Genomic DNA, 11,784 nt, shown 5'->3' with positions numbered 1-11,784 from the left:
CTCCTCGTTCTGATCTCTTCGTCCGTATACTCTGGCTCAAATAAAAAGGGACGGCCATCGAATTCAAACGCCTCATCTTCATCAACGAAATCAGGTAAACGTTCAGCCACGGCTTTTGAAATATATTCTTGCTGGCAGTCCTCTATGGAAACAAATCCTCTCTCCAACTAAAACTCACGTGGGATTTCAGAGCGAGACTTCTCCTTGAGCGAGACTTCTGTTTCTGGTTACACAAAAAGGATCTTTGTAGCGATCATTTCCGTAATGTTGTCGGACACCTGGAGTAACAATCTGAGCCCGTCAGCGGCAAAAACAAGCACTTTTAGTGGACGTACTTTGATAGGGCGTTATTGCCCCAGGGGATTATGTTGCAGCCGTACAGCAGCTACAGTGGAGAAGATCTGCTGGACTGATTCTAAAAGTTTTTGTTCCTATGAGTCATTTCGACCCCCAAATTCGGGGCAAAAAGGGCCCAGGTTTAAAAATACATAACTTCTACATTCCAACTGTTTGTGTGTTTGTACTGAGTCAACAACTTCCAACAAAACGCTCTCGATTAAATTCAGAAGTTGTTTTTTTCAATGGTTTTATTATTAATGAACTGGTTTCGTCTGTAAAAGGACAGGAGGGGAGGGGAGGGGGGGGGGCGGGGAAAACATTTTCCACAGTCGTCAGTTATGGTCTTCGGTCCATCTTCATGTTTGTGAGTGAAAACAGTCAGTATTTACATTTTAAAATCCAGAAAAGTCCTGTGTGAGATGTTTCTGTGTAAAAGATAAAAGTGTTAGGGAGGACGTGTTAATTTAAAGTCATGAGGTGGGAATGTTACAAGAGGTTTGGGATTTTTTTGGGGGGGTGGGTGGGGGGTGTTTCGTCACACACGGTAACGCTCCTCTTCCTCGCTCCTGGATCCAGCTGGGACGAGGAGGTTTCAGTTTGCAGACGGGTGGAAGGAAAGCTGCTGGGAGGGGTGAGCCTGAACCTGAACAGCTGGAAGACACACAAAACACACCAGTTCTTACAAACCTAAAAACATTTGGGGCTATAAACATCTTCAATTACAGAACGTAACTTGATCCATAACACTTTTTTCTCCTCTGAGGAAGATGGTCTGTGTGCATGAGTTTGTGTTTTACCTTGGTGGGGTCCGATGTAGAAATGTTGTGGTGCTCCCTGCTGCGGGTTGGAGCCGCTGCCCTGCTGAGGAGGGACGTAGTGCAGCATGACGGGGGGCAGTCCGTGACCTGCAGAGTGGTGCGGTCCTGACATCCCTCCTGCGACGTGAGCCTGCGGAGGACAAACAAAGAAAACCACGTGAGAATCTGTTGACAAACTAAACAGAACACAAGGAGAGTTTGTGGTGTTTGCAGGAAGTACAATTTGTGTTCAGGCCTGTTCCGGTAACCGGCTTCACTCTTAGATAAAGTTCCCTGATGTTGATATCTACCTGTGTGAGCTGGCTGATTGAGGGGAAGCCGTGCGGCAGCGCCTGGTGGGTGGGCAGGCTGTATCCCTGCATGGTGTAAGAGGCCTGTGGGGAGCTGTGTCCCGGCTGCAGGTTAGGAGGGGTGGGAGCCGACAGACCTCCAGAGTGGAACATGGACTGAGGCTGAGGACCGCCCTGATTTGTCTGAAAGGGAAAAGTGAGATGTAGATTGATCAAATAATGTCCCAGGAAGAGACAGACACAGGAAAGGACATCACATAGAAGCCTAGTTTTCTTCTGTGTTAAATAATAAATACATTACTGCTGAACAGAAGCCCCTTTTACACTGCCATTTCAAGGCGGGATTATTACACCACTGTTACGTTCTGTCTTCTATGTAAAACACACGGAGGCGGAATAGTGGGGCGAAGTCGTTCCACCTTTGAACCGGCATCCGAGGTAGTTACAGAGGCGAAATGGCGTCAATGTAAACAGTGGAGCTGGCAGGGCGGGACAGCGCTGTATGTGTGTATTTGAAGCACACTCTGTTTGTTTACACCTCGCACACAATTTTCTTCCGCAATGCTGGAACGCTACATAAAACACACACTGGGGCGGCTTTACGCGGTCCAATGGAAAATTGCAAAGGCTGCTGAGGCAGAACCGCAGTGTAAAAAGGGCTAATGTGAGGGTAAACCTACCTGAGAGTGTCCTGGACTGGGGGCGGTGTGCTGGGGTGGGGGTTGATTCCCAGTGGGGGTGCTGGAGGGCTGAGGATGGATTGAGGCCGAGTGGTGAGAGAACGACTGAGCTGGAGAGACGACAAATAAAAGCGAGAATCCAGTGATTAAAACAGACCACAAAGATAGCATGTGATAATAAGGCTCACAGCAACGACAGTAGAGAAAGGTAGATTAAAACTGTCTTGAAAGTTCGTCTCTTACTGTGTTGGTGTCTGCACAATGTTTTTATGTTGCACCACAGAGACTGTGGACAAGACTTCTTGTTATATTGGATAGATATGACGACAATATAACAAACCGGATTTATATACCTCTCTTTAAAAGAGGAGTGCAACAGGGTTCAATACTTGGCCCACTTCTTTTTCTCATTTCTTTGAATGCAAATAGATTATCTGTAAATACTGATAAATACATTATGCCTTTGTGGCCACTCAACACAGTTTGCTTGAAAAATCTGCAACTTTATTTTGATTGACTGACAAGGGTCATATGTAGCATTATGAATAAAAGAGAAATAAAAATAGAAGACACAAATTTATTCAAATGCAGCTGACACCATTCTGAGTTAATATTTTATATGAGAGTCTAATAATTCTCCTCATCCATCCATGCATTATCTTCCGATTATCCGCCGCCGGGTCGCGGTGGCAGCAAGCTAAGCAAGGTGACCCAGATGTCCTTCTCCCCAGCAACGGTTTCCAGCTCCTCCTGGGGGATCCTGAGGCGTTCCCAGGCCAGACGGGATATATAATCCCTCCAGCAGGCTCTGGGTCTACCCCAGGGTCTCCTCCCAGTTGGACGTGCCCGGTAAACCTCCAAAGGCAGGCGCCCAGGAGGCATCCTAATCAGATGCCCGAATCACCTCAACTGGCTCCTTTCGACGTGAAGGAGTCGCGGTAATAATTCTCTTTTAGAGCAAAACACTGGTTTCATCTCAGTTCCCTCATAGACTGTATTTAACAGGTTGTGATGGAGCTAGACTTTGAATGTCACATCAAAGGATCTGGATATTTTATGCACACACGTGTTTTCACTTTATCATTCTTGAGTAATCGTGTTAAGAAGCTCTGAGGTGAAAAAAGTTTACTTCCGGCAGCAGATAAGAAGTCAGAGATGACACCGGACGCAAGACCGGAACATTTTGTTTCTCATGTTTTCCTTTAAGGGCCCAGAATTCACAACTATTGACTTATTATGAGGGCAGATCATAACAAACCAAACTATGTTCATAAAAGTCATGATTTCTTTTTTTTTTTGCTGTGGGTTTCTTTAGATGCAAAAATAAAAAACAGATTTCTGTAATTGATGAATATGTTCAATTCAGCTTCATTCTGCTTACCATACATGGCCTGTTGTTGCCTCTGCTGGCCCTCCGCCTGGCCAGGGTACTGTGGGCCAGGGGGACCCATGGGCTGAGGAGGGGCTCCGGACGTCAGCATCCTCGCACCCCCCTGCAGCATCGAGTACACTGGCTGGAGAGAGACAGAGGACGGATAAAACCTGAGATAAGACTTTTAAATGAATACAAATTGTGTTAATATTCTATAAAAATTCAACCAGCTTTTGTATTTCAGTGATGGGTTTGATTGTGTGTATAAAACCAGAAACCCGTCTGTACCTGTCCGTGGTAGTGTGGGGGCATGGCCTGGATCACCTGACCGTACTGCAGGTAAGACTGGGGGTAGGGCGAAGCCACCAGCGGGGGTCCTGCTGCTGAGGCCGCAGCTGAGATCATGGGAGATGCCTGGGTGGCGTGGTGCTCCGGGCGTTGTCCCACCACCGGGCCTGAAACAGCAGAACAGGAAGTAAGGTCGCTGTTTTAACCGTGGATAAAAGAGTCATGCAGACGGGATATTCTGAGCTTCGATGTCCAAATTAATAATGCAAAGTGTCAAATCGTGTGCACTAAAAGTATGCTGAGTAAGCTGTCAGCAGCTCCTGTTTGCAGGGCATCCATGGATGTACACACAACGATCACCAGATTAATGTCAAAGTGTATAACGCACCTTTAGGTCTGGGGTATTTGCCCTGGTTGACAGCGGACATGGTGTACTGATACATCTGAGGAGTCTGAGGAGGAGAGAGGGAGACGTTAGCATTGCAGCAGAGGAAAGGTTTCGTTAGGCGATGAATCTCTACTGACAGACGCTACACAGATACAAACCTGGATAGAGTGTCCTTGAATGTGGAGCGGGGAGACGTAGGACAGGTAGTGTCCAGGCTGGCTGCTGTAAATTGCTCCTCCTCCTGGCTGTCCTTGAGGAGGCAGAACCAAGGAGGGGCTGGGGGGAGTCGGTCGAGGAGGGGTGGGAGTCAACGCAGGCTTCTGTCACGACGCAGAGAGAAGGGATACTGTCAGTACTTATGTAATTGTCAGTAAGACATTGACTGTGTGTGTGTGTGTTTGTGTTTGGGCTGCACAATTAATCGAATAATAATCCCGTTCACGATTTTGACTTCCCATGATTAAATATTGATTGACAGCGATATTGATGTTTAAAACAGCCACTCCCCCAGGGGGCGATCGAGAGGTTTTGGCTTCACTGTTGGGGGAGCTGGCGTGTCATGTCATGAGCGCCGACCTCCCAGCAGCAGTTTGGAGTGGAAGAGTAACAACAGAGACGGTCTGGAGAAATAAAAGTCAAATGTCTGGAATAGAGGACGGAGAGCTGGTCCCCCGAAACGGCTCATCATCGAGTTGGGAGGTATTTCGGGTTTAGGGCAAGAAACAATAATATGCAAAGAGTGCATGAAACCTGCGCCTGCACCGCAAAGCAACACAACTAACTTGTTCAACCACCTGAAAAAAACGCACAAAGTGCAGCACGATGAGTGTACGAAGGCCGAGAGGGATAACGTCGCTACTCCCCGTCCTTGTCCAGCGTCAAGTCAGAAGCGCAACACCCTACCCACCCAACTCCCAAAGACAGACAGAGTCTTAGCTTGATGCAAAATGTGTACATGACTCTGCAGCCTTGCTCCGTTTAGTTAAATGTGAAAGTACAATAAAAAAAAAAGAATAATCGTCATTATCATTTGGCCATAATTATGCAGCCCTAGTGTGTGTGTGTGTGACAGTTTCAACAAACTAACCATGACCACGTTTCCTTTTATGGGAAGAAATTCTTTCGCATTTGGATTCAAAGTTGAATTTTTCACTTGCCTGAAAGAAAGAAAACGACAGAAGAGATGCAGTCAGACACAAAACATAAACTGATTTCCGTCCGCTTCAGACAGTGACTGATCAGCTGTCAGTACATCCCTCTTTAGCGATCGTTTTTTATTCTTTGCACAATTAATTCTGTCTCTTTTCGTAACAAACAACCAGGTGAACATCTCCTAGGAAAGATTGAAAAACGCTTGCTACAACCATATTTAAAAAATAACGGCTACACCATAAACCCCTTTGATTTGCAACTAAAACAAACAGACTGACGTAGTTATTCAAATGTGACTTACGCAGCAGCTACAGACTCAGCCTCCTGTCGCTCACTGCTCTCTGGAGAGACCGCCTCCTCGCTGTTTGGGCCCAGAGCTGACTGTGTCATCCCAGGGTCCAGACCTCCTGACCCCGAGGACTGGGTGCCGGCAGGAGCGGCGGGGATGGTGGTGGGTGGAGATGCACTTGCTGTCTGCTGCAGTTCTTGGGCAGAAGAGGTGAGCGGGGTGACGGGTTTAGGCGGCGCAGGTGAAGAGGAGGAAGAGGAGGAGTCAGCAGGTGAGGCGGAGCTGTGCTGAGGAGGATCTGCAGAGGCCGGGCTCGCTGACGGAGAGGAGCTGTGCTGCAGCTGAGGGACAGACAGGAAGACATTAAAGGTCAATAAACTAACTCATTTTCAGATGCAACATAACGAAATATCCAAAAACTTTTAGGTACAAACGCGGATAAATCTATGCCATGGTAGATCTGAACCCTGACCCCTGTATAACTTATGCAGACCCCTGTATGATGCTGCCACGGCCACAATATGACCCCTGTGTGACACCTTTAAAACCCTTGTATGATGCTTGTAAGAGCCCTGTATGGAACCCCAGGAAGACATTTGTATGACCCCTGAATGAAACCTATATGTCCCCTGTATGATGCCTCTTTGACCCCAGGAAGACATTTGTATGACCCCTGAATGAAACCTATATGTCCCCTGTATGATGCTTCTTTGATCCCAGGAAGACATTTGTATGACCCCTGAATTAAACCTGTATGATACCTCTTTGACCCCAGGAAGACATTTGTATGACCCCTGAATGAAACCTGTATGTCCCCTGTATGATGCCTCTTTGACCCCAGGAAGACTTTTGTATGACCCCCGTATGTCCTCTGTATGACGTCTAAATGGGAGTTTGTGTCCCCTCTCTTCGGCATCACATTATTCTTACCCTAAACTCTTTGCCAAACTTGCGTAGCTCATCCAGCTGGGACCTCTGCTGGAACGAGGGAGCTGAGAAAGAGAGAGACTTAGACTTAGACTCAACTTTATTGATCCCTTTGGGATGACTCCCTCTGGGAAATTCAGTCTCCAGCAGCTTATACAGTACAATACAATAGGAAAGAATCAGCACACAGAGGGTAAAAAATAAAGATCAAAATATATATATCTATCGATATATATATATATATATAAAAAAGTACAAAATTAGATAACAGAGAGAGAGAGAGAGAGAGAGAGTGAGAGAGTCAGTATTTATCCAAATTAAATACAAAATGGAGACATAAACCTTGAGGTGCTTTACCTTTGCTGTTCTTGCCTTCCTGTGGACTGGACAGACTCTCACTTCGCTCTTTAGCTGCTGTGCTGAGGATTTCATTCACTGTGGAGGACAGAGAGACAAGAGTCAACCCGCTAACAAAGACAGTGCTGTTTAATTAATCAGCACTGTGGATCTACATTTTAATTTTAGCTTCTCTGGACTTCCTTATCTCACCTTGTCCTTTTCCTTGAGGTAAAAGTTTCTAAGACATTTTGCACATTCTGTATTCTGTATGTTTTAGACCTTAATAATTAAATTAAATGTCTCACCATCGACAGGGAAGAGCGGGGTGGGGCCTGAGGGTTTGTTGGTGGTGTTTGTAGTGGTTACAGTGGAGGGGGAGGAGTCCAAGAAGGAAGGGCCAACCAGGTGGAGGTCCTGTGGAGGGGCGTCTGGTTTTGGAGCACGAGAGACTGAAGGGAGGATAGATGGATTAACGGAGAATGAGAGAGAGGCAGAGATGGAGGGATGTGTAAGAGGAGAAACTGGACTTTCTCATTTTTGTTGCCCTAGCTACTGTCTGCTTTTCAACAGTGTGTTGTACCTACCTGCAGGTGAGGATTGGGAGTTCGGGGTCCTCAGGGTTCTGGAGCTCTGAAGTCTCTGAGCTTTGGGTGAAGTTCTGGATGGAACTGAGAGAGAGAGAGAGAGAAGCAGTTAGAGCCAACACACAAAGAGAAGAGCAAAGTGCAATTATACACTAAACTAGCATTCAGATATTTGTCAAAATATATTGTCCTCTATGTTTTGGTCTCTCGTCCTACACACACGTTTTTGTTTATCCCTGTGGACATGAGTGAGGTGAGTGTGTTTACCATGTTCATGTGAATTTATTATGCAAACAAATTACCAAATGTGAAGCATCTCCGTACCTCCGTTAAAAGTCGAGCGCGACGTGTCAGCCAGCCCCTGTGGATGGGAGAGGGAGTGCGGCACGTGATTGGTGCAGGGAGGGCTGCCGGCTGCTGGCGGGCTGCTCTGCGATTGGTGAGGAGAGTAGGCAGTCCTGCCGGACTGCGGACTGCTCGTATCAGAGGCTGGTTTTGGGGAAGACGAGCTGGGCGGCGGGTGCCTGGAGGAGGTCGGTGCGGTGTTGCGTCCGGAGCCCCCGGTTCTCACGCTGCTGCCAGACAATCCGATCTCTCGAGCCCGCTGTGGGAGAGGAATGTATTTACCTTCCCTGGAAGACCAGAAAGAGGGAAAAGAAGTATTTAGAGGATGTCTGGGAAGCGACTCGGTTCAAGTCCTGTTTTTAATCAGAGAGGAATTCCTGTGGCTGAGCAGAGCCATCAAAGCTTTGTTAAATGTTTACATGTTTGTCAGTTATATAAAGAAGCTTACAAGTTGCAATAGTAAAAAATGCTCTCATAATCCTGCAGGATTTTGTACAATTAGAGGATTGTGGGCATTATTCCTCTCCACAGGAATCACAAGTAGGACATCCAGCTGAAGCAGACTCCAACAGTAACTTCTGCTCTGCTTTGTGAGATAATCTCATGGTCAGATTTTCCTCATATTGTTTTTTTGGAGATAAACTAACATATTAAACAGACCAGAGCAGTGTATGAAGTTTCTCTCACCTGCCGCTGGAGGCGAATCCAGGGCTAGCCCTCTCCTCCCTCTCTCGGACCACGGAGCTGTATTTGTCCTCCTCGCTCCTGCCCTCGTCGTTCTCCAAAGAAACCCGCCGGCGGTACTGCAGGCTGCCCTCGATCTCGTTGGCTAACCGAGCTGCCCGCGCTTCCCTCTGTCGGTAAACCTCAGAGTTCCCCTTCTCTAAAGGCATGCTGGGAGTCAAGACAGATGACACAGAAATGACAACAAATTACTGAGTTATAAACTTAGTTATACTTATGCACTGTGTTGTTAGTTTTTCAAAAAGTAACAGTGGTTTGAAATGGGACTGATACAAGAACCGGTTCCTGGATTTTGGTTCAGGTTTGGCTTGCAATGTCGGTGACACAGCCCATGAATTCTAACTCTAAGTGTAAGTGTAAACAGACTCACGTGTACATGGAGAGGCTGGAGTCATACGTGGACTTAACACCATACGCCTCCTCGTTAAACTTGAACATCTCGTTGGCGTCCCAGCCGTTTGACTGGGGGGAATAAAAGAAGCAAAAACATTAAATATAAGAGAGTGGAAGCTGCCCTCTCTCTCCTGGCTGCTGTGATCCTCTTTATACCGGACTCAAGTGTAAGTCTGTATTAGCAGGTGATCCAAAGATCACAGCTGCTACAAGGCCTTTAAAACGGAAGTGATGTAAAGATCTTATTGCAGGAATGTGGGTGTGTTCCCTCACCGCGTCTGACTCCAGCTCAAAGTTTTCTCCGTTTCCGTTCCCGTCCCACCTCTGCAGAACCTTCTCCCGATGCTCCCCGTTCACCCGCGTTGAGCTGATGGCTGTGTCCGTGAACGTGTCTGAACACCAGCACACGCACACACAGGTCACCAATAAATAAATTACTGTTTTACTGCCACCGAAACATCTGCACAACTTTAATCCACTTTGTCTCTAATCTTCACTTCATTGTGTTTTTTGGAACATTTTAATATCCACTTTTACTTTTTATTTAACCGCATAAAGATGAAAAATCTCTCTGAGTGTCTGCTTACCTCTGACAGCAAAGCTCAAGTCGACATCACGGCAGGTCATGGTCACCAGGTCGGCAGGGCTGAAGATCATGGTGTCAGTGATGTCTTCAATCTTGGGTGGTGAGAACTGGCTTCCTTCTCCTCCTCCTCCTCCTCCTCCTCCTCCTCCCCCTTCCTCGCCTCCACCTCCTCCATCATCTCCATCGCTCCGTTTATGAACAGCATCCACAGCCAGCTCACACTGGTAAGAGTACACACAGATTAATCACATATATTCATCATAATCACAGGACAGCCATTTTTTTCCACATGTGAGTATGGTGGATTGCAGCAGCCATGTGCACCTGTGCAGCCTTTGTAACCATGTTGTACCTAAAAGTAAAGGTTCAGAGAAAGTTTTGCACCTGTGAGCTTAAAGTCTTGAAGATTCCTTCATACACTGTGCCGTTTTTCACTCTCACATCACAGGTGGAGCCCTGAAACCAGCAGTGAAGAGAACTTGAGTGTGATTTTATGTCTTATGATCAAAAATAAGCTTGAAAATATTAATGCTTGATTTAGATTTACATAGAGCAGTACTCACAACGACCGCAGTGAGGAAATGGAGCATTCTGGCATTGTTGTAGACGCCTTCAAATAACTGCAAACACAGATCATATATGAGATCAAACTTCCAAAACAGAAATCTGTTGTCTTTCACATTTGACCAGCTACAACAGTTAACTACTACTACTCATATCGATGTGAATGGATCAGTATGATCAATACATTAATTAAATATAAAACACTTTTCCCATTTATAATATATTTACTGGTAAAAATTATGTAGTTTTACAATAAACTAGGACTTGTGCCACATCTGATCATTAAATTTATGGCGTGACAAGTTACAAGTCCTGTTTTAAAGGTGACCCTTTTGTTTACATTTGCTCCATGGATTTTTTTCTTTAAAGACACTTCCACAATCTCGATGCTTGTTAAAGAACCGGATGTTTGTAGGAAGCTCTGACGCTTGTTATTCTCTCAGACCAAAGATGTCACTGTCATTTCAGAAAAATACAGGTAAACATTGGCACACCTAGCTGTAATGAATTATTCATAAGCCACTCATAACAATCTTCATAAAGTCAAGGAGCTGTCACTACTTACTAAGCTGCTTACAGGACAAGACGGAGTCTGTGATGGTGGTTTCATTGTGCTCCTGGTCCTGTAAAGGTTGAAAAATGTATAATAAACGTCAGCTAACAGCTAAAGGTATCAAGTGCTCCCTCACTGAGAACAATAAACACAAGCCTCAAAGGATCAAAACAGCAACCTTCCCTTATAGAAAGCGGGCAACTTAAAGGTTGACAATGCACGATTTAATAACTAATAAATTAAGTTTCATATTCTTACTTGTCTCTCTTGAAGATAAAGCCGAAAAAGCAATAATTTTGTTAAATAACAGAACAGTAAAATCAGCTAGCTAAATCGGCTAACGTAGCTAGCTTAGCGTAGACGTCGAATTTTAGCAACGGACACGGACGAACCGCTAGAAATGATGTTGGCATCACTTTAGAAACTGACAGGTGAAGAAGTCAAACTGTGCAATATGTACTTTTTAGTCATGTGCATCCCTGTTATTCCCGTCTCGTTGCTCCAGTGAAAAGTCACACGGTTTGACAGGCCAAACACGATACACCGCTGAAAAACAACAAAACACAGCAGCGGATGCGTTCGATTTGCCAAAACCCGGCAACTGCTGTGCACGTGACACGGCTCGATTATAACGGGTGGGCAGGTCCCGAGCGGTAAAAAATGAACAGAAATATTTAAATTTAGATGACAAATACTTTTTATTGTATGTCGAACTGTAACAGGACGTAAGTACTCACAAAGGGCGTGTGTTTTCGCACATTAACAGTAAGTCAAAAGCATCCGGGCTCCCCGGATCTCCTGTAACGAACGCACCAAACGTAAACCCCTCCTACTGATTTAATGCAATCGCTGATTGGAGAAACGTTCTGTCAATGATTTCAGACCTTTCCTCTCATTGGTTTGACCTCCCATCAATCATTTATTTCACAGGATGATTCTGAAAGGCGGTCCTGATAAAGGTCATGTAAGGAAACTGCTTCTGGAGACTGTTTTTGTTTGGTTTTAGCAAATAAATTACGAAATAAAATTGAACTGCAACAAATATGAGCTGCAATTAATTCAGTTTTATCCTAACAACAAACACATTGTTGATTAAACACAAAATGTGTCATATAAAGGCAGCATAAACTAAA

The 11,784-nt window shown here is 45.5% G+C and overlaps 1 protein-coding gene across 2 annotated transcripts; it reads right to left on the bottom strand.

The window, feature by feature from the left end:
* Positions 1–590: 590 nt before the first annotated feature.
* Positions 591–11,203, bottom strand: atxn2l (ataxin 2-like). Of its 2 annotated transcripts, none has more exons than XM_069675837.1 (23): positions 11,112–11,203; positions 10,664–10,721; positions 10,098–10,154; positions 9,919–9,990; positions 9,536–9,755; positions 9,222–9,340; positions 8,926–9,017; positions 8,499–8,705; positions 7,791–8,098; positions 7,467–7,550; positions 7,188–7,331; positions 6,901–6,978; positions 6,547–6,608; positions 5,629–5,957; positions 5,263–5,332; positions 4,334–4,495; positions 4,176–4,239; positions 3,788–3,954; positions 3,509–3,641; positions 2,128–2,237; positions 1,448–1,630; positions 1,137–1,287; positions 591–990 (listed from the first exon to the last, which is right to left on the bottom strand). In XM_069675837.1, exons 1-23 carry the CDS (start codon positions 11,126–11,128, stop codon positions 932–934), a joined length of 2,946 nt encoding a protein of 981 aa, XP_069531938.1. In that variant the 5' UTR covers positions 11,129–11,203; the 3' UTR covers positions 591–931. The 2 variants fall into 2 exon arrangements, with proteins under 2 accessions (XP_069531938.1, XP_069531940.1); XM_069675839.1 differs by having other exon boundaries at positions 10,676–10,721.
* Positions 11,204–11,784: the final 581 nt, after the last annotated feature.

Source organism: Semicossyphus pulcher, unplaced genomic scaffold, assembly GCF_022749685.1.
Source record: "Semicossyphus pulcher isolate SPU_LCO1_2020_fin unplaced genomic scaffold, fSemPul1.0.p SCAF_25, whole genome shotgun sequence".
Taxonomy (NCBI): Eukaryota; Metazoa; Chordata; class Actinopteri; order Labriformes; family Labridae; genus Semicossyphus; species Semicossyphus pulcher.
Note: the sequence above shows the minus strand (reverse complement) of the source record. Positions and strands in the feature narration are given on the sequence as shown.

Coding starts and splice junctions, on each gene's coding strand:
- atxn2l (XM_069675837.1), bottom strand. Junction 9,756..9,918: donor TCAAGACTTTAAGCTCACAG/GTGCAAAACTTT, acceptor TACTCTTACCAG/TGTGAGCTGGCTGTGGATGC. Junction 991..1,136: donor CTACATCGGACCCCACCAAG/GTAAAACACAAA, acceptor TGTGTCTTCCAG/CTGTTCAGGTTCAGGCTCAC.